Consider the following 21,993-nt stretch of genomic DNA (forward strand, 5'->3'; position numbering starts at 1 on the left):
ACACACACACACACACACACAAACTATTCTTTACAACTAGAAAGAACACTTAGATCGCACATGTGCGGCGTCGCAGCGATTGTCCACCCTTAAGGACAAAAATATGGTCTATCTGGAAAATATGGAGAGACAAGGAATTCTTGTCTTTTCCATGAAAAAAAGGAATAGGAATCGTCACTTAGTATTTTGGTCACTAGGAACCCTAACTGGTCTCAGAGATGGGATATGGAGACTGGTTGCGTAAAGGGAAGGTATTAGCACCCCAAATACGCCCTATCTAAGGTAAGCTGCATTGTTTTGTTGTCAGATAAAAAACTATGGTCTTATTGTGTTTTCTAATTGTTGGTTGGTCTAAGGCTCAAGAAAAGCCCTCCTTCATAAGAAGGTTCTTATCTTAATGGGGTAAACCTAACCGTTCTAGCGTCCAAAAAAAAAATTAATATCCGGAATACGTATTACGTGTAATGTCGTACCCCGGATACCAAAAGACAAAAAAATTAAAAATTTTGTTGTTTTTTGAAATTTTGGTCAATGTTCTCTTGACTTTAATAAACTGGTTATTAAAGCCAAAATGCATGCTAAAACATTGTTTTTTATGAAAAACACAATATGATTTTTTAGCTTCGAGATGTTTGGGCGTATGCACAACAACATTTTTTCTTTTTTCAAATTTTTTTGTATTTTTATTTTTTTAAAAAAAGTTGACGAAAACCAGGTATTTTAATACCAGATTTTATATTTTTACGATATAAAATACAGACTGATATTAAGCAAAAAAAAGCATAAATCAAAAGGTGGGAAAATCACAAATATTGAAAAATATATATATTTTTTAAATGGGTCGGACCTGGCCCAAATACATGGGCTGGCCGACCCCGGCCCAACTACGTGGGCGGGGCTCAGCCGAGCCCGTGTGAACAGTGCCCTCCACTATTCACATGCTACGTGAACAGTGGAGGCGTGGCAGGGACGAAGCAGGAGAAAAAAGAAGGGGAGAAGGGCTGACCTGCGATGGCTCGTTGGCGGAGTTGCTGGAGGCGACAGGCAGCGGCGCTTATGGTGCCGCTGGCGGTTCGCGGTGGCCGACAATGGCTCTCTCTCTCTCTATCTCTCTCTCTCTTTCTCTCTCTCTGTTTTTCGTTCTCTTCTCTGCTTCTTCTTCTTCTTCTTCTTTTTCTTTCGGTATTCCCCCTCTATTCTGCTCTCTCTCTTATCTTCTCCTTCTCTCTCTTTGCTCTTTCTCCCCCTGTTTTTATAGGCAAAAAACAGGGGAGAAAGAGGACGGGGCGGCCACTATGCTGCCGCTCCTCCAACATGTGGAAAGTTTTGGGCAAGTGAGGGTCCTTGGTTGGCGTCTTTTTGATGCTTTAGAGGAAGAGAAGTCGGTGAAAACGAAGGAAGAAAAAATCTTCTTCTTCCCTTGTTTCGCGCGTCCAGGGGAAGAAGAATACCCACAGTGTCGTTCAAAATGGCACTGTTTCGGGCTTTTTTTTTTAATGAACAGTGTATGAAACGGCGCTGTTTTGGACAAAACACGCCATTTCATTTAAAAGGAAAAGACGGCAAAAACTTATGTCAAAGTCCAAATTAGTCTTCAATTTGTAATTTATTTAATCAAGTCCTAAATTGCAATTTTGATTTAAAAATCAATGCAATTGCATCCCTGCCAAAAATCAAATAGCGGCCCTGAAGTTGGCCGCCTCTTTCACTTTGGTCATTGGTATTGAATTTATGCAATTTGACCCTCCATTGAGCAATAAACTTCTAATTTCTTCAATTTGACCCCTGATTCGGTTTAATTACAGCCCCTCTATTTACACGTCTTTTCCAGTGTGGTCCTTGGTTTCGGATTTCTTCAATTAAGTCCTTAATTGGCCATCAAACTTCAATATTTATGCAATTAAGCCCCTGATTTGACCAAATTAACTCTCAAAAATTATAATTTGACCCCAGAATTTTAATTTCTTCCAATTAAAGCCTAAATTGACTTCAAAAATTATTTTTTCTTGCAATCAAACCCTCCATAAATTCAATTAAACCTTCAATAAAATTTAATCGAGTCCATAAATGTCTGATTTTGGACTTTTCTTCCTCAAATTGAATTTTCTTTGTCAACAGGGTCTCATCAGTCAACAAAATACCGTCAAAATTTTAATTTTTGTATTTTTAAACCTCCTCAATCAGTTTTTAGTCATTTTCTGGGCGACCTGGCATCCTCTTTTCACTGTTATATTTTTTTATAATATTTTTTTTATTTTTTTGTATTTTTTTGAAGAGAGAAAAAAATGTGAATTAGGGAATAACCCAAAAATAGGTTATGACAACTTCATTGAAGTCAATAGCTTCTCTTCATGTAAAGCCTTTAGCAACTAGGCATGCTTTAAACCTTGCATCCTCAACCCTGACTCCATCTTTTCTCTTCAAACGCATTTTCACCCAACAATCTTTTGGCCATTTAATGGTTTAACAATATCCTATATTTAATTCTTATTAAGAAACTCAATCTTTTTATTCATAGCAAACATCCACTCAGAAGGTTTTTTGAGAAAATAAATTATCGCTTTATAAGAACAAGGCTCATCATCATCAAGATTATTTACAAAATTCAAGATAAAATTAACTAAATCAACATAACCATACATAAATGGTACATTTATTTGTCTTCCTATAGTAATATTATAAGGTTATCCTTCAAGTGTATTTTTATCAATAATATCATACACTACTTCCTTTACAGGCTCATCTGAAACATATTTTTACACTATCTTTGAAACTTTAATCTTAAGCTCTACCTGTTTGCTAGTAGCCTAGTCCATCTCAACAACAACATCATTCAACTCATTTTCCTTATAAGATATAGCAAACTCATTAAAGGTCGCATTCCTACTAGTAATAAACTTAAGTAACTTGAAATCAATACATCACAATCCATATCCCTTCACCCTAGATACATAGCCTAGAAATATGTATTTTCTATTTTTTTATCCAAGTTTATCTTTCTTAACATAAGCATAAGCAAGACAACAAAATACTCTCAATTTAGAGTAACTAGTAAAAAAAAACCAGACCATACCTCATATGGAATTCTCAGCTCTAAACTTTCTATAGAGATCTATTCACCAAATAACAAACAAAATTAACTACTTCAGTCCAAAAATCTTTTGACAATCGAGCTTGTGAAATCATACAATATGTTTTTAATAAAAGTGTCATGTTCATATGTTTTGCAACCCTAATTTGTTATGGTATATTCCTGACAATACGATGTTTAACAATTATTTTATTCTTGCATAACGCATCTCACTTACATGCATAGAATTCCAAACCATTATCAGTTCTTAAGCATTTGATATTCTTATCAATATATTTCTCAATCAAGGCTTTTCATTTGTTGAAGGTGACAAACACATCAATCTTTATCTTTAAAAAATACAACCAGGCCTTTTTAGAGTATTTATCAATAGATATTGTGCTCCACCTTTTGTGATAACAGGAGAAGGACCCCAAATGTCATAATGAACATAATCTACATTACCTTTGGTACGATGAATAGTTATACTAAATTTCACCCTATATTATTTACCATAAACACGATGCTTATAAAAATTCAATTCACCTATTTTTTGACCATATAATAAATCTCATTTACTTAACTTTATCATCCTTTTATCACTTATATGTTCCGCTTGCATATACAATAATTGAGTAGAGGCAATATCCAAATCAATCACAAATGATATACTAGTTGAATAAAAAATTATTGAACCTTAAAGATGGTAGAGGCCATTAACTAACTTTTATTTTATCATAACAAGAGCACCCTAATGAACTCTTAGAACAATAATTGAGTAGAAGCACTATCCAAATCAGTCACAAATGATATACTAGTTGAATAAAAAATTATTGAACCTTAAAGATGGTAAAGGCCATTAACTAACTTTTATTTTATCATACCAAGAGCACCCTAATGAACTCTTAAAACTACATCTTTAACAGCATAACCATAACCTGGAAAATCAAGAAGACTTAAAGAAATTAATTTCTTTATCCCTGGAACATGTTGAATCTCCACGTTCTAATGATGTCATCATACATCCTAATTCAAATTATATACACACCAATAATAGAAAGTCCTTTGTTGTCTTATGATAAAATTATATTATTGACAACTTTATAAATGTCAAATCAACTTCTATTAAAACAAATATAATATATGCAACTCAAATTAAGAATTCACTCATCACTTGAGCTATCAAAAGACAAGGTTGGAACACTTTCAACATCATCAAAAATTTTCTCTTCACTAGCAACATTTGCAGCATCAAAGGTTTCCATATTTTTTCTCTTATCTTTCCGTTTAATATAGTTCTTCCTAAAGTGTCTTACTCCATAACATTCTAAGCATTTAATTTTTCTAGACTTTGATTTTGATCTAGACCTACCTCCACTACCTAAACTTTTATTATTTGTTCTACCCCTTATAATCAAGCTTCTGCATAATCATCATTATGACTCTTTGACACTTACTTTTTCAACTCCTTAAAGTTTAAAGAAGCTATGACATCTTTTGAACTAAGATTATCCCTTGTATACAACAAATTATTAAAAAAATAATCATAAGATGGAGGTAGCAAACATAATAAAATCAATGTCTAGTCTTCATCTTCAACCTTAACATTAACATTTTACAAATCTAAAATTACTCTATTGAATTCATCAAGATGGTCTTTAATGAGCATACATTCTTTCATCCAAAAAGTATATATCAACTCGTCAGGGATTTGGTCAAGTAAAGAGTTTTCAACTTTATCCATAATTCAACAACTGAATTCTCCTCGACAACCTCTCTCATAATATCATTAAACAAACAACGTTGAATAGTATTATGTCCCAATTCCATAAGATCTTCTTTCTTCTTGTCATCCATCCCCATAGAAAAACTATCTACACCTTTTAATGCTTTAATTGTTGAACTAACAAGGCGCACACCTTAATACACCACAAATTAAAGTTGTTCATACCATTAAATTTATGTACATCAAACTTCGTTGTTGATGTTACTTTTATCATCATTACAAAAGCCAACTGATAACTAGACAAGCTCTGATACTATTGGAAAGTAGATAAACATAAAAGGACTAGTACTATGAATCACACAAGAGCACACACAGAATTTATGTGGTTCGCCAACTTAGGCCTACTTTATGGGCAAGACGATTAGATAAATTCACTATAAAAAGTAGAATATTATAGGGTATCATATAATGTTACTCTCTCACCCAAAATCCTAAATTAACCAAAACTCATTTTTTTCTTTCATCCCTGTAGCCACCTAAGTATTGATAATGGAAGCACTAAAAAATAAATTGTATTCTAAAATATGATAACTTTAGGATTTTATATGGATTAAATACATGAATATTTCTATTCTCATTTGGGCTTACAATTTAAAATAAACCCAATAGTAATATATATCTATAAAAAATTATAAAATATCACTGCTAGAGAATAATATAAATTATATCTTGGAACATTACCTAACAGCTTAAGCTATTGGATTGAATTGGTTATTTGACATTATATCAGAGCCTTGATAACCAAGCGGTCATGAGTTCGAATCTCACCATCCGCATTTATTTAATAAAAAAAATTTAAGCACAAGGTAATGTGGGTCTGTGCAAGTTTCAAGTCTAAAGGGCTTTCACTTGAGGAGGTGTGTTAGAGAATAATATAAATTATATCTTGAAATTTTACCTAATAGTTTAAGCTATTGGGTTGAATTGGTTATTTGACAACGACTTTTATAACTAAACAAATAGAGGCATTTGGGCTCCGGAATTCTAGAAAAATATTTTATCATTGTATAAATCAATATTCATGACTTGCTCACCCGTAATAGAAAACTCTCTCTATAGATAGATACATCAAGTTCAACCTATTACAAAAGTACTCATTTCTCTTGTCATCAGCAGCCTTCCCTCTATCTATGATGCATGAACCCAAAAAACAATCTCTCTATTTTTCATCTACTCGCTCTACTAGGACTGACAAAAATAATTTATGTGCAAGATACAAACCCGGAGAGACTCTAGGAATTTTATTTTATGTTTTACCATTCTGCTATGGTTACGCCCAAGGGACGGAGCCAGGAATTTTTCTTGTCCTGAGCTATTAAATAAAAATATAATTTTTTTTAAAAATTAATTATTAATTTATGTACATGAATTTTTGAAGTTAACAGAAAAGTTTTAACTCAAATACACTACCCAAAATATTAAAAAATAAATTTGAAAGCACATAAAATTGAAGTGAAAGTAAAAATAAACTCACTATTGAAGTTACATCCTTCGATGTTTTGTGGAATATAATTCATCTATAATCGAATCTGAATCGATATTGTAACAACGTACCCCTCAACCGGGATAAAATAACAATCTCATGTCAACTGGAAAATAAAGTAATTAATTTTTTCCCCTTCTCTCCATTCCTCCTTCCTTCACTTGATTCTTCATTATATTAGTGTTTTATAAGTTAGACTTTGTAAGTTTACAAGGTTATTCTCACTTTTTTTATTTTTTTTTCTTGGATTTTTTTTTTATGTTTTTCCCTTACTTTTCTCTCTCTCTCTCTCTCTCTCTCTCTCTCTATCTCGCCTTTTCTTTTCTTTCTTTGCCTATTATGCTTCTGCCTTGTCGACAACATATAAAAGGAATGAAGAACTGATTTGTTTTATTTTTTAATGGCAAATAACCATTTTACTCTTAATAAGTCGTTTTGCTTTTATTTGACGGTCTTTTTTTTTGTTAACACTACCAAGCTCCGTTCATTTTAAAATTTTAACCAGATTTTATTCAATATATTTTAAGATCCCTCGTAAAATTTCAACTCAATCTGATGGTCGGATTGAAAATTACGTCCAATAACATAAAACTGGTCAAATTGTGTTTTTTCATCAAATTTCTGAATTTCTTTAAAAATTTTGAAATTTTAACCCAAGTTAAAGCATCATATTAGAAGGCTCCACGTAAATTTTTAGAATTTTTTGATTACTCAATCAAGAATTGTGAATTTGTTTTATATAAAACTAGTCAAAAAATATTGATAAAATCTTGACCTGGGCTATAGCCCACCCAATACCATGTTATGAGTATCATGTGCTCTTTACCATTGCCTCTTGTAGTCTATTTATTCTCCTCGTAATTTATAAGAAGAAGAAAAAATAGATAAAAGGTTGATCGGAGTAGACATTACTCACTCTTTCCACTTTATTCCTATCTACGTCATAGACTTAATCAAATGTGTGAAGGTGCAATGTTGATCATCTCGTACATGATTTTTAATGCTTGTCATTTCTCTGTCTTCCTGATTTACTGCATTTGTCTTGTATATAGGTACTTTAAAATCTTTGATCAATATGGTTCGAACAAAATTCATTTGGTTTTGACAGGTCCTGAAACGATAAGCCGAAAGGTGAGGCCGATTGAACTGGGCCGATGAGTAATATATGCTTCAGGTTAATTTGTTAAAAATGATGGAAATGAGCCAGGAAGACAGCAACAAAACAATGAGATTTGAAATTTCCAGTGTACATACAGATCCGTATGATAAATTTGAAATTTGCAGTTTTATATAAAAAATAATTAAGCATCTCCCTCTCAGAACTCGGAAAAAAAACTACAACTTAATATTTAACATGTACCGAAGAATTCCTCGCTAAATTCTTAAGCCGAATGATGTAGTCACGCTGAGTTAAATTTCAAATAAATAGCAGAAACCCAACATCACAACAGTGAGAGAGCCAGTGCATCGTTTAAGGACTCTTTGAGAACCCCAAATGATCTGGGGTACATGATTAGAGCTTTGGATTGTCAAGGATTCTCATAACTGCTGTTCTCAGATATAGATGAAGAGCTAAAAGTTTGAATAGAGGTTGACTTTTGTGTTTGGCTCCCACTGAATCTATGACTTTGCTCATGCTGACGGAGGTCTCTCATGGCTTTGAACATCAAATCTTCAGTATATGAACTCAGTTCAGGAAGCGTGTTGGGAACAGCCATTCGTCCTTCAAGCATGCTCACTACCTCAGACATTGTAGGTCTAACTGTAGGGGACGCATTTGTACACAAGAGAGCTACTTTAACCATAGTTTCTGCTTCTTCTATGTGAACTTCAGATCCTAACGTCTCATCAACAAGCTCTATAAAACTCCCACTTTGTTGCAAATGGCAGGCCTGCAATGAAGTAATTTAAAACTTCAGCACTAAGACTTGCAAGCAACAATATGAGTGCAACGTATTAAGCACAGGAAGAAGATTACCCAATCTAAGAGACAAACACAACTGCTGTTGCTTGGCATGTAGTTATTGTTGTTCTTCCCACTAATAATTTCCAAAGCAACAACCCCAAAACTGTAAACATCTGCTTTGTCAGTCAAGTAACCCCATAGTGCATATTCTGGTGCCATATATCCTCTGCATGTCAAGATAAAGAACACTTGTAGTTTAACATTGGAAAGTAATACCAAAAATCGCAGCTTTTATTAAAGCATGTGGTGACTAACATAGTTCCAGCAACTCGGGTGCTGATGTGGCTCTTCTCTTCTTCATCAAGCCTAGCCAATCCAAAATCAGATATTTTAGGATTCAGATTCCCATCAAGTAGCACATTTGTAGCTTTGATGTCTCTGTGAACGATCTTAAGTCTTGATTCTTCATGGAGAAAAGCTAGACCTCTAGCTATCCCAATACAGATCTTAAGCCTTGTAGGCCAATCCAGATTAAGCTGATTGTTTTCATGACCTACAAATCATCCGATAAGAAAACACAGTGTTATCCATATGATCATTTCAATTATACTATGCATTATAATATTTTAGGTGAACATTCTCATTTAATATTGATGAACACTTACGAAACAGAGCACGGGCAAGACTATTATTTTCCATGTACTCATAAACCAATAATAACTGATCACTTTCAATGCAACATCCATGCAGCTTGACAAGATTCGGATGCTGCAAACATGAAATCATGCCCATCTCATTTAAGAATTCACGATTTCCTTGCCGTGATTTTGATGAAAGTTGCTTCACTGCTATAACAGTGCCATCAGGTAATTGACCCTGCACGCTGATCTCTGTTAAGAATTTCACATGGTTGTGACATAAAAGAGAGAGAGGAGGGGGCAGAGGATACTCCAAACAGGATAGTTGAGATCGTTTGCAAAGTACCTTGTATACAGGACCAAAACCACCTTCTCCAATCTTATTAGAAGCATCAAAGTCATTAGTGGCAGCTCTAATTTGCTTCAGAGAAAATGTTCCCTTTGGAAAATCAAGTCCTTTGACATCTGTTCAAGTAGGAGACAGGACATAAAGTGCCAACGAATTATCAGTCTTTTGATATATTTACGAGTCAAAATCAGTTCTGGAGAAAAGTAGACCATGAAACTGCATTGAAAAGAGGCATTTTTCATTCTCCAACATAAGCATGTCTACCCTGAACTTTCCTCCTCCTCAGGAAAGCACCCTTACTAGATACGATGCCAATCAAACTTACACAATTAATAATTGTGTGTAATCATCTTGAGGTGAAATATCGCAGCCACTTGTATCTGAATAAAAGATAAGCCGATGAAACTTGATGCATAATTTTAGCAAACAAATCTCAAGTTGTTTCCATCTAGTTCATAATCTCATACTAGAAAGAAAACCAAATCCATAGGATGCTGTTTGAGGCTGCAGTGTTTGGGCAGCTATGTAAGTTATACCCACATACAATTTTTCCTACATCTGGCAAACATGGATGCAGCATGGAATTTTATTAGACTACTAACACAAACATGGGTAAGTAATATATATGGCGTTACCTCTTTTCCTGCGCAATTTTCCTGGCAAGTTGCCTTTCCACCAAAGAATTACCAGTATAATGGCAACCAGGCATGATGCTCCAACAGCTCCAACAACCACATAAACAGTTCCCTTCTTTTTCCCACTAGAACAAACTTTCAAATCTGCCAATTAAACAGAAAAATTAGTCACAATCACACACACAGATTGGATATTTAAACTAAAATATGACACTTCCTTAAATTACATGAGTTTCTCGGTAATAATTTACCCAAATGGGACTTAGATGCCAGAATCTGAATAATACTCTCTTGAGGTACCGAACTATTTTATCATAATATTGGAGAACTTATAAATAAAATAGTTGTTTCATACTATCCACGCCTTCCTGAGTCTCTGTTACCCTACACTACATTTACATTTACAGGGGAAGGAGAGGAGAGGATAAGTGACCGGGAGAGAGGAGAGGAGAGGAAAGGTAGGCATATTGTTGTGGATCTCAACCCATAATTTAAACAGACACCAAGTGCTATCCAGTAAGGGAAGGTCAAATATAAGAAACATATCAAAATTTGTTATGCAGCCCTAAAATCTTCTTCTTTAGCACAGTGGTACAATCATATGTACATGCATTGTTGATAATTGTACTTACCAGAAAATACAGAGATGGCTGATATGATGGGACCATAAACTCCCCTATCAGGAATCCTTGTTGTCCCTTTTCCGGCAAAATAGAATCTGATCTCCAACATATTATTAGTCACATTGACATTCAATACTTGTTTCACTAAAGCCTTTTAAGCACTGCCAACCTCATCTTCAATATTGAAATCTTTCCAAACCAATCTTTCCTATGACAAACTAGTCCAGCTATGTCCTATTATCTCTGCAAAGTGAAGGTAAGAGTAAATGTAAAACAAAATGTCAAAAATAGGTAAACATACGCCTGCCTAAGCTGTTATATGTATGGTCATTAGTGAACTGTATCTCTGCAAATTGAAGGTTTACTGTGTAGTTCCCATTTTGTAAGCAATAATGGAAATAGGTAAGAGAAATTGGGGATATGCAAGCTTTTTAGACAATTGACATTTTAACTCTAGTGTTTCAGTTTGTCTAATTGTTATTCAATCAAGTATTGTCTGTTTTTTTTTTTTTTCATTTCTGTTTTGATTTGGTCAAAGTAAATCCCTTGTTTTTCTGAAGTTGTTGCTGAGTTAGTGGCAGCACATTGTCCACTACAGAGTTGGTGGCAGCACATTGTCCACTACAGAGTTAGTGGCAGTTAACTAGGAAAGTTTGTTAAGTTTTCTCATGTATTTAAAGACATGAAGTTAAGAAATACTCACTGAGACATTTTATTAAACACCTTGTGTGTAGTTCGTGTTCTTCAATACTCAGCATTGTTGTTCTTGATTGTGCATCCCTTCACCTGCACAAAACACAACAACATAATTCTTAACAGTGGTATCAGAGCCCTCTTAGATCTTACAGGACCAAAACACATTTTTCAAAATCTCAAAAATGACATCCAACAACCTACTTTTAAACTCCCCCATTATATTCACTGGCGAAAACTACCACATTTGGTCAGTGAAGATGCAAGCTTTTCTTGAAGCTTATGATCTTTGGGAAATTGTTTCCGAAGACAAACCAGTAGCTCCCTTACCAACAAATCCCACTATGGCTCAAATCAAGTTCAGCAGTGAGGAAAAGGCAAAGAAATCCAAGGCAAAATCAATCATCCAGAATTCTGTGGCAGAAAGCATTTTCTACAGAATTATGGCATGCAATTCAGCCAAAGAGGCTTGGAACAAACTAAAAGAAGAATACCAAGGCAGTGACAGAACAAGGCAAATGCAAGTGCTGAATTTGAAGAGAGATTTTGAGGCACTTAACATGCAAGAAGATGAAACAATCTCCAAGTATTCTGATCGAATTTCACTAATTATCAACAACATCAGATTACTTGGAGAAGACTTTCCTGACAGCAGGATTGTGGAGAAGGTTCTCGTGACTCTTCCTGAGAGGTTTGAATCCAAAATCTCCTCTCTGGAAGAATCAAAGGACCTCAGTAAAATCTCATTAGGTGAACTAATGAGTGCTCTTCAAGCACAGGAGCAACGAAGAACAATCAGGCAAGACAGATTGACTGAAGGAGCCTTTTATGTGCAAAAACAACAAGCTGGAAAAGGAAAGAAGTTGCTTAATCTGAGAAGTAAAGGCAAAAATGAAGGGGGCAGCACCAGTGAAGGTTCAAAACAGAAGAAGTTTCCTCCCTGCACTCACTGCAAAAGAAACACACATTCAGAAAAATATTGCTGGTGGAGGCCAGATGCAATTTGTGGAAATTGCAAGCAATCAGGGCACATCACAAAGGTCTGCAAGTTTAAAAATTCAGACCCAAAACCTCAACAAGCTCACCTTGCGGATGAAGTTGATACACAGGAGGAGCAATTCTTTGCTGTCACTTGTTTCTCAACAAATGATTCAGCTGATACTTGGCTTATCGACAGTGGATGCACACACCATTTGTGCAATGATGCTGGAATGTTCAAAACCCTTGATGAATCTTACAAATCCAGAGTAAAGGTTGGCAATGGAGAATTTCTGGAGGTCAAAGGCAGAGGGTCAGTAAATGTTCAAACAAGTTCAGGTATCAAAATCATTCCTGATGTGTTATTCATACCTGAAATCAGTCAAAATTTGTTGAGTGTTGGACAAATGATGGAGAAAAACTATTCTCTTCAGTTTAAGGATCATAAATGCACTATCTTTGATCCTTCTGGAGAACAAGTGTTTTGTGTAAAGATGAAAAACAGAAGCTTTGTTGTTGACTGGGATAAAGTATCTAATCATGCATATGTGAGTGCTACTCAGGATATTTCAAATCTTTGGCATAAAAGATTTGGCCATTTCAATCAAAAGGGCTTGTCAATTCTGAAACAAAAGGAAATGGTTGAAGCATTGCCTACATTGAATGGTGAGATTCAATTGTGTGAAACATGTCAACTTGGCAAGCAATCTAGGCCACCATTTCCTAAAGGGCAAGCATGGAGAGCCAGCCAAAAGCTTCAGCTCATCCACACTGACGTGTGTGGACCTATGAAGACAGCCTCATTATGTGGTAACAAGTATTTCATTCTCTTTATTGATGATTATACTAGGATGTGTTGAGTGTATTTCATCAAATTTAAGAGTGAAGTATTTACAATCTTTCAAACATTCAAAGCTTTAGTTGAGAATCAAAGTGACATGCTAATTAAGTGCTTAAGATCTGACAATGGTACTGAATATACCTCAAATCAGTTTCTTGAGTTTTGCAACAGCAGAGGCATTGTGCACCAGTACACTACACCATACACACCACAACAAAATGGTGTGTGTGAGAGGAAGAACAGAACAGTAATGGAGATGGCTAGATGTCTCTTACTTGAAAAGAAAATGCCAAACAAATTATGGGCAGAGGCAGTCAATACCTCTGTTTACTTGCTGAACCGACTTCCAACCAAAGCACTGGAGGACAAGACACCATATGAAGGCTGGAATGGTGTCAAACCTGTTGTAGATCATCTTCGAATATTTGGCAGCATATGCTATTATCATATGGCTGAGCCAAAGAGGAGCAAACTTGACAACAAAGCTCAGAAGGGAGTTCTTGTGGGCTATGGAATAACTACCAAAGGATACATAATCCTTTGCTTACAAACAGAGAAGGTAATTCTCAGCAGAGATGTGAAGGTTGATGAAGCAATCACATGGGATTGGGAACATCAGAAAAATATGATTTCTGATCAACCATTCACCATTCAACCTCAACTGGTAGCTGATGAATCAGTAGATGACTTTCCAGTTAGAGGCACAAGATCATTGGAAGATATTCACCTAAGATGCAACATGGCAATTCTAGAACCAACCAGCTATACTGAAGCTCAAGAATTTCCAGCATGGAGGAGAGCAATGGAGGCAGAAATGGAAATGATCAACAAAAATGCAACATGGCAGCTGATTGAAAGGCCTAAGCATCGCAAGGTGATAGGTGTAAGATGGGTTTTTAAAACAAAACTCAATCCAGATGGGTCAATATGCAAATACAAGGCTAGATTGGTGGTAAAGGGTTATGCTCAGCAATATGGTGTGGAGTACCTAGAGACCTTTGCTCCAGTAGCAAGGTATGATACTATTAGACTTCTCATTACACTTGCAGCACATAACTCTTGGCAGATTCACCAACTTGATGTCAAGTCTGCCTTCTTGAATGGATTTCTTGCTGAAGAAATCTTTGTAGAACAACCTGATGGGTATGTTGTTAAAGATAAAGAAGATTATGTGTATCTACTTAAGAAGGCCTTGTATGGGTTGAAACAAGCTCCCCGAGCTTGGTATGACAGAATGGACACACATCTGCTTCAACTTGGGTTCAGCAGAAGCCAAAATGAAGCAACTTTGTATGTGAAATCCTGTGGTAACCATTTTCTAATTGTATCTATTTACGTAGATGATATGCTCATCACAGGAAGTGAACTTGGAATGATCCAAGAGTTCAAAGATGAAATGAAGAAGATGTTTGAGATGTCTGACCTTGGAATGATGAACTACTTCGTTTGAGATGTCTGACCTTGGAATGATGAACTACTTCCTTGGAATGGAAGTGATGCAATCCAGCCATGGCATTTTTACATGCCAAAAGAAGTATGCTTCAGACATCCTAAAAAGATTCAAAATGCAGGATTGTAAACCAGTGGGGACTCCTATGACAACAAGTATCAAGCTTAGCAAGGATGATGAATCTGAAAAAGTGGATGAAAGTTTGTATAGAGGCTTAATTGGCAGCCTTCAATATCTTACAGCAAGCAGACCTGACATATTGTTTGCTGTGAGCATTCTTTCAAGGTTCATGCATTCCCCAAAGGAGACTCATTTTATTGCAGCAAAAAGGATACTTAGATACATTAAAGGTACCATTGATCTTGGTATTTTCTGTCCAAGATCATCAGAAGGAGCTGTGGAACTAAAAGGCTATACTGACAGTGACTGGGGAGGCTGTGTTGATGATTCAAGAAGCACTTCAGGGTATTTATTCTCACTCAATTCAGGTGTCTTCACCTGGAGTTCAAAGAAGCAAGAGACAACAGCTCAGTCCACTGCAGAAGCAGAGTACATTGCTGCTGCCTCTGCTGTCAACCAAGCAATTTGGTTGAGGAAAATGTTAAAGGATTTGGGACATGAACAGATTGAAGCTACTAAAATCATGTGTGACAACAGTTCTGCAGTATCAATTTCAAAGAATCCAGTCTTTCATGGACGTACAAAGCATATCAAAATCAAGTTTCATTTTATTAGAGAAGTTCAACAATCTAATGAAGTGATGCTGATTCATTGTTCTTCCGAAGAACAACTTGCAGATATATTTACCAAACCACTACCTAAAGAGAGATTTGAGACATTAAGATAAATGATTGGAATTTGTCGTCAAAATGTCAAGGAGGAGTGTTAGACAATTGACATTTTAACTCTAGTGTTTCAGTTTGTCTAATTGTTATTCAATCAAGTATTGTCTGTTTTCTTTTTTTTTCATTTCTGTTTTGATTTGGTCAAAGTAAATCCCTTGTTTTTCTGAAGTTGTTGCTGAGTTAGTGGCAGCACATTGTCCACTACAGAGTTGGTGGCAGCACATTGTCCACTACAGAGTTAGTGGCAGTTAACTAGGAAAGTTTGTTAAGTTTTCTCATGTATTTAAAGACATGAAGTTAAGAAATACTCACTGAGACATTTTATCAAACACCTTGTGTGTAGTTCATGTTCTTCAATACTCAGCATTGTTGTTCTTGATTGTGCATCCCTTCACCTGCACAAAACACAACAACATAATTCTTAACAGAGCTGCTTGGTATAATTCAGGGATGGTTGATGATTGCAGAGATACAGTATAACGAGTATTTTGGCAATCATAATCATCCATAAAGTCCCCAGTGCTACTGAAACCCCAGAAGCTTTGGTCATTTACAAAATATTAAGCTGCACCACCGTTGCTAAATAGGTTATACAACCAATAATTCACTTCAGTGAGGAACTATGAAGGGAGGATTTTACACTGATTAGGCATGATACTGGTGTGGTAAAGAATCTTTAAAGCCTGATGCTTTGAACTTTTTGCGTACGCTAGTGAGAGAGATGCTTTGATGAGTCCTATTCAAGTAAATGGTAAACCTCTGTTTGCATAAAGTTCAGAAGGGCACAAGATTGGGGAATTGATTCTGACCATTTCTTTTAGTTGGTCTGTAGTTTGCAAGCTAATGTGAGCATAAGATGACATAACAGTGGTAATCTTAGAGTGCAAGTTTTTATGGAAGACCTGACTTTCCTTGGAATGAGAGATTTATCCAAAGTGTATTCCTTTCATGGAAATTAGCATGGCAGAAGGATATTAACCATAGAACATCTTTGAAGGAGAGAAAAATCCTATCAAACAAAGGATTTTGGTCACAAAAAGCAATTGAATTTGTGTTCGTTTACTTTTGCACTGTACTAGGGCAATGCGAACAGTTTTTGTGCATCTATGCACAATGCGAATAGTTTCTAGTGAAATGCAGCACAAGTCAGTTAATGAAATGAATAGTTAAGTACCTGGGGAGGCACATACTTCATGTTGTTTTCTCTCTTTTCAAATAATTGAAATATTTAACAATACTAAGTACTAATAAATTTCATTCTTTAACTTCATCTGCAATAATTTTTATTTTTATTTTTAACATTTTAGTTTTTTCTTAGTTTTTCAACAATATTACATGATAATTTGAGAAGGATAATGGTGTCCAAAGTGTTTCAAAAACTAATTACATTAAAATTTTACAAAGTGGTTCTTGTACATGTACATGCAAATCAATTTATCCATGCCAAACATACATGTACAACACATAAAACAAAAGGAATGCTTGGCAAAAAATTACATATAGACCAACAAAATGAGATTTAATATTAGCATAAATTGTTTTACTTGTTGATTAATAAAAAAATTGATCTTAATTTATTACCATAAATAGTATGGCTTACAAGAATTATTTGTGATTCTTATAATTTCTCTAGTACCTAAAACTTTAAAGCAACAATTCAACTCAAAATACACCAAATACATTCATTAAATGTATCTCAAGAATATATTAGGTATATTAGACCTTAATATTCATACAAAAAAATCTACTGTCTTATTTGATATTTTTTATTTATAAAAGGGTTTATATTAAATTGTTTTGCTATGTTATTCACATTTTAATTTTTAATAAATCTAATCAATAATTTACAAATTTTGTAAAGATGAAGCATCGAAAATTCTCTTATTATTTGAAGAATTTTCAAATACCTCAAATATGTGTTTATATGTGAGTAGATACATAGTTTGATCAATTCATAATTTATATTTCAATTAATTTGAGGATAAATATGTTTTTTTTCTTAAGAAAGGTAGCAGCTACTAATCTTACTTGTGGAATGGTAAGTTTATTCACAATCTTTAATGCTAACTTGATTTTTTTCTTCTATATAATATGGTTTTTAAAAAAATAGAAAATACAATTTATTTATTTGTAGGTTATATGTGTAGTTTGTATAAAATGTATTCGAAAATATCACACTTTTCCTATCATAAAACAATACTTGTGTTAGAAGTTTTCTAGAACAAATCCTCTAATAAAAAGTATTATGACTCGTATTCGAATTAATTTATTGATTTTTCTATGTAAATCAACCTCTAGTTAAACATTTCAACTTTTTCTATCATAAACAAATGTCTTCTAAAATATGTTGACAAAATAGTTTTAATATTTCAACAACCAATTAAGCAATTTTAATGATAAGCATAATAGAAATACAACAGAATCCAACTCTTTATTTGTCTTAATAAAACATTTTAACATTCAAAACCCTATTCTATTATTTATATATTCTTATTAGTAAAGGAATAATGTATAAATAAATTTGAATACTCGTAAATACTTGTAACATAATTCAATTTTTAATATTATTTGATATATTTGATTTGAATAAAGGATTTTAAATAAATTTTATAATAAATTTAATGTTCGATTACTAATAATATTTCCATGTTAGAAATATTATTAAACTCTAATCATATATGGGCTAATGTTTTGGAAGTAATATAATTATGCAATTTTAATAATAATTGTTAATGTTTTGGAAGTAACAAATAATCCCAAATTGTATTAAAAATCAATTTCAATGCTATCTCCGTTAGTGTAGACTCTACAACATAATCTTGGTATAGTGAATATTTTAATAAAAAATTAATGGTTTATAAAACACCATTCACAAAGTGCCACATCATGTAGTAAACATCTTTTAATAAAAATAGTTAAGTCCTCAGTGTTTCGGAATTACTATTCTTGATAACTTAATGAATTTATATTTAATGCTGAAAACTCATTATATAGAATCTTTAAAAAAAAAAAAAAGTTGTTTGTTATGCTGGAGTAATGAAAAGAGTAAAATTGTATAAACCTCCCTGAACTTAAATGAAAAATTAAACACCCTCGAACAAAAAAAAAATTTGCATTATTTTGTTGAATTTTAGTTGTTTTGTTTTTCAATTTTGTTGTTCAATTTCAATTAAATGTGTTAGTTTAATTTTAATTGTTATTTTGAATTTATTTCATTTAGAATATTTTTTTGTAAATTTAGGATTAAAAATATTATCACTTAGAAATAATTGTGTTTAATATTAGTTGTTATTGTAATAATTTTTGGATTATTTTGTTGAATTTTAGTTTTTTTTTCACTTTTGTTGTTCAATTTTAATTAAATGTGTAGGATTAGTTTTAATTAAATGTGTAGGATTAATTTTAATTATTGTTTTGAATTTTTGTAAATTTAGAATAATTTATTGTAAACTTGTGATTAAAAATATTATCACATAGAAAACGAAAATTTTCTATGAAATTGAATTATGCAAAATTGTTAGAAGAAATTGAATAAACTCAACTGGTTTGAGGCATGCATATATTATGTGTATTTATAGGTTTAATAATTTTGGATAGTCTCTCGTATAGGAGAGATGCTGCTAATTTTGTTTTTTTTTTTTAAGGAATTGTTGTTAGTTCTTCTAAAAGTGATGCTGATGACTATGAATCATTAAGTGCCGACCAATAACAGGCACCCAAGGCACAAACATCGACTCACGACGTGGGCTCATTGAGTGTGATGCTGTAATGTCAAGGGGGGTCCCTTCACAGCGGGATTCATTTACCTGCAAGTACGAGGCTCAGTGTAGGGATGACCTTTGTAAGTTTGTTTTACTTTCACAATGACATGTTTAATAATTTTTGAAAAAATAATATCATTTAATGAGTGCAATTTCAGGTTTACAAACATTGAGGTTGTGAGAACAATAACATCGGCCTTTAAATCATTGATGGAAATCCCATTATTTCAATAAAGACAAGTTTTCAATCATCTTGAATGGAAACCTCAAGTTGATACATGATTTTCAAGGTTCAAGGTTAATATTAACTTAAATATTTTTTATTGTTAATTTCGACCATTTATTGAAATGACTGAAATTTTCTTTTATAAATTTGTTCTTCAAGGGAAAATTTGAATGGGAGAGAGCTGCTAATAATTTTATGATGAAGGTTTAGGAGAATTACACTGCAATTAGGTAAGATCAAATTCAAGATAATGTTTTTATTCCAAATATTAAAATTTTATTTTTCATTTACTAACAGATAATTAATTTACATCATATAGGTTGCGTGATTTTTAGTACGAGATGCAAAAATATATGAATGAAAGAGAGCTTCTAGGTTGAAATGACGTGATGGTTTGGCAAGATTTCAGACCGTCGTACATCTGAGAGGCTGTATGGGCAAAATATATTTAGCACGTGACGTCCACGCATTTCACTCAATAATAGGATTTTTTTTACTAAATCCAGTTTTTTTATTAGTTTTATTTATAAATATATTGAATTGACAACATTTTTTATTGCAGGCTATGGTTTTTGTATTTAAGCCAAACCCAATAGAGTTTTTTGTTGAAACACATGTACAGAGTGATGACCTCCAAAAAAGGTTGTAGTAGTTATAGCTGAGCTCAACACTTTGTGGTACATTGGTTTTTAGTTATTTTGTTCTTAAGTTATTATGTCCTTGAATTTAATCAATTTATTTTTTCTTTCAATGATACATATAATAGCCAGTTGAATGAGAGATACGAGGACGAGCCTTCGACCCATCCGAATATCGATCTAGATTTGTGGTTGGAGGGAGAATCGTTTGGTGGACCTGATAGAAATCGAGTGTATGGACTCTCTAATACTACAACCGAGAACTTGTGGACGACTTGTAGTGCTTCAGTCATTGGATGCTCGCAATCAATTCCAAGCAGTCAAACTCTGGAGTTCACAGCGATGTTAGACCAAAGGGTACAGGATCGAACGACCCATCTTAATGATAAATATGAATGTCTCCCTACTGGTTTTGAAGAACTTCATCAATTGGTAATGGAGATGAGATCACAAATGGGTGGTTCATGTGCACCCCCTACTTGGCTCTACGATTCCGGCAACAACCACTACCAGAAATTCACTTAAAACCAACAGAATTACTAATGAAATAATTCTGCCGGTAAATTGCGATGATAATTACCGACGGAATAGTATCCGTCTGTAATTCGGTCGGTATATACCGACAACATTATTCTGTTGTTGGTATATACCAACGGAATTACAGACGGAATATATAGATTTTTTATAAAAAAAAGACGGTTCGCTGACGTGGAAGTTTTTGCGGGCGATTTTACCGATGAAATTACCGAGGGATTCAAACCGGGATCTCCGTATAGTGATGTGACCAATTCACCATCAGAATTGCCGATGAAATCTTCGATAGAAGTAGTCCATTGGTGATTCCATCGGCAAAAGTTAATATATCACCACTTTGTCGATTATCTCCTCCCCTATTTTTCCTTCTTCTTCCCCATCCCAACTCTCCCCTCCCTAACTGCAAACAACCACCCCCCCAAAAAAAAATCTCCCTCTTCTCAACACAAGTCATATTTCTTTAACTTTTATGGTCACAACATTCGTGTTCTGATTTATTGTGGATTTTATCATTTTTTGTAAGTAAATCTATCTTTTTTAATTTTAACATTTAAATGTCAATTTTATTGTTTTTTTAGTATATGTATTTTGTTAGTGTATGTACATGTTTTATTGTTATTTCTCAAACAAACTTGTATTATGAATGTATAATTTTGTACTTGTTATGGTTTGTTTTAGATTTTGTAAAATTATATTTGTTTGTAAATTATTGAAACTTTATTAAATTTCTGTAAATTTATATGTATAAATTTGTATGGATGTTGATAATTGATAATGAATATTTACGAGAAGTTTTAATTAGTTTATTGGATAATCTCGAGGTAAACCATTATTTTTGCAAATTTATTTACCTAACATAGTTAATTAATACATGTTGTCATCATAATTTTATAGAGGTTCGATAGAAGTCATGGATGATCATTTATGGATGTATTAAGATTCACCCAAAGGATTACGGAGGATGGATTATTGTAACGGGGTTCAGGATTTTATTAATTTCACAACATATATTCCCAGAAATTTTACTGGAGGCGGTATTAGGTGTCCATGCAGGAAGTGTCAAAATAAAAAGTATTTGCATCCAGATGTTGTAATGATGCATCTTCTACACAAAGGGTTCATGACGGGATTACCTGTGTTGGTATGCACACGGAGAACTATTTGTTCATAATAAGAGCATGAGAGAAAGGGTGGTTGGGTCAACCTCTAGTGCTAGCAACGTGCATAGAGTTGCAAATGACAACAGTAATACTTACAGGAATATGGTTATGGATGCAATGAGAATGAATCAATATAATGTCAGTCAATGTCCAATCGTAGAAGAAGAACCTAATGCAAATGCAGCAAGGTATTTTGATCTGTTGAAAGATTCTAATGAACCATTATGGGATGGCTGCATGAACCACAGTAAATTATCGGTCGTAGCACAGGTGTTCACTATCAAGTCAGATTACGGGTTGAGTGAGGCCGGTTATGATAAAATTATCGAATGAGCGAAAAGCATTTTACTTGAAGGGAACAGGCTGAAAGAGAACTT

The 21,993-nt window shown here is 33.8% G+C and overlaps 1 protein-coding gene across 2 annotated transcripts in view; it reads right to left on the minus strand.

The window, feature by feature from the left end:
* Nucleotides 1-7,549: 7,549 nt before the first annotated feature.
* LOC127904019 (probable LRR receptor-like serine/threonine-protein kinase RFK1) overlaps nt 7,550-21,993 on the minus strand; it is a 78,751-nt gene continuing 64,307 nt past the window's right edge. Inside the window, exons 2-8 of one of the 2 annotated variants that reach the window (XM_052445439.1) lie at nt 10,500-10,698; nt 9,868-10,011; nt 9,230-9,348; nt 8,911-9,121; nt 8,561-8,798; nt 8,318-8,471; nt 7,550-8,231 (exon numbers count right to left, since the gene is read on the minus strand). In XM_052445439.1, the coding sequence (XP_052301399.1) occupies nt 7,869-8,231; nt 8,318-8,471; nt 8,561-8,798; nt 8,911-9,121; nt 9,230-9,348; nt 9,868-10,011; nt 10,500-10,599 (1,329 nt within the window). In that variant the 5' untranslated portion in view covers nt 10,600-10,698 and the 3' untranslated portion in view covers nt 7,550-7,868. The remainder of the gene's footprint in view (nt 8,232-8,317; nt 8,472-8,560; nt 8,799-8,910; nt 9,122-9,229; nt 9,349-9,867; nt 10,012-10,499; nt 10,699-21,993) is intronic. The other variant, XM_052445440.1, reaches the window with a different exon arrangement.

Source organism: Populus trichocarpa, chromosome 11, assembly GCF_000002775.5.
Source record: "Populus trichocarpa isolate Nisqually-1 chromosome 11, P.trichocarpa_v4.1, whole genome shotgun sequence".
Classification (NCBI taxonomy): domain Eukaryota; kingdom Viridiplantae; phylum Streptophyta; class Magnoliopsida; order Malpighiales; family Salicaceae; genus Populus; species Populus trichocarpa.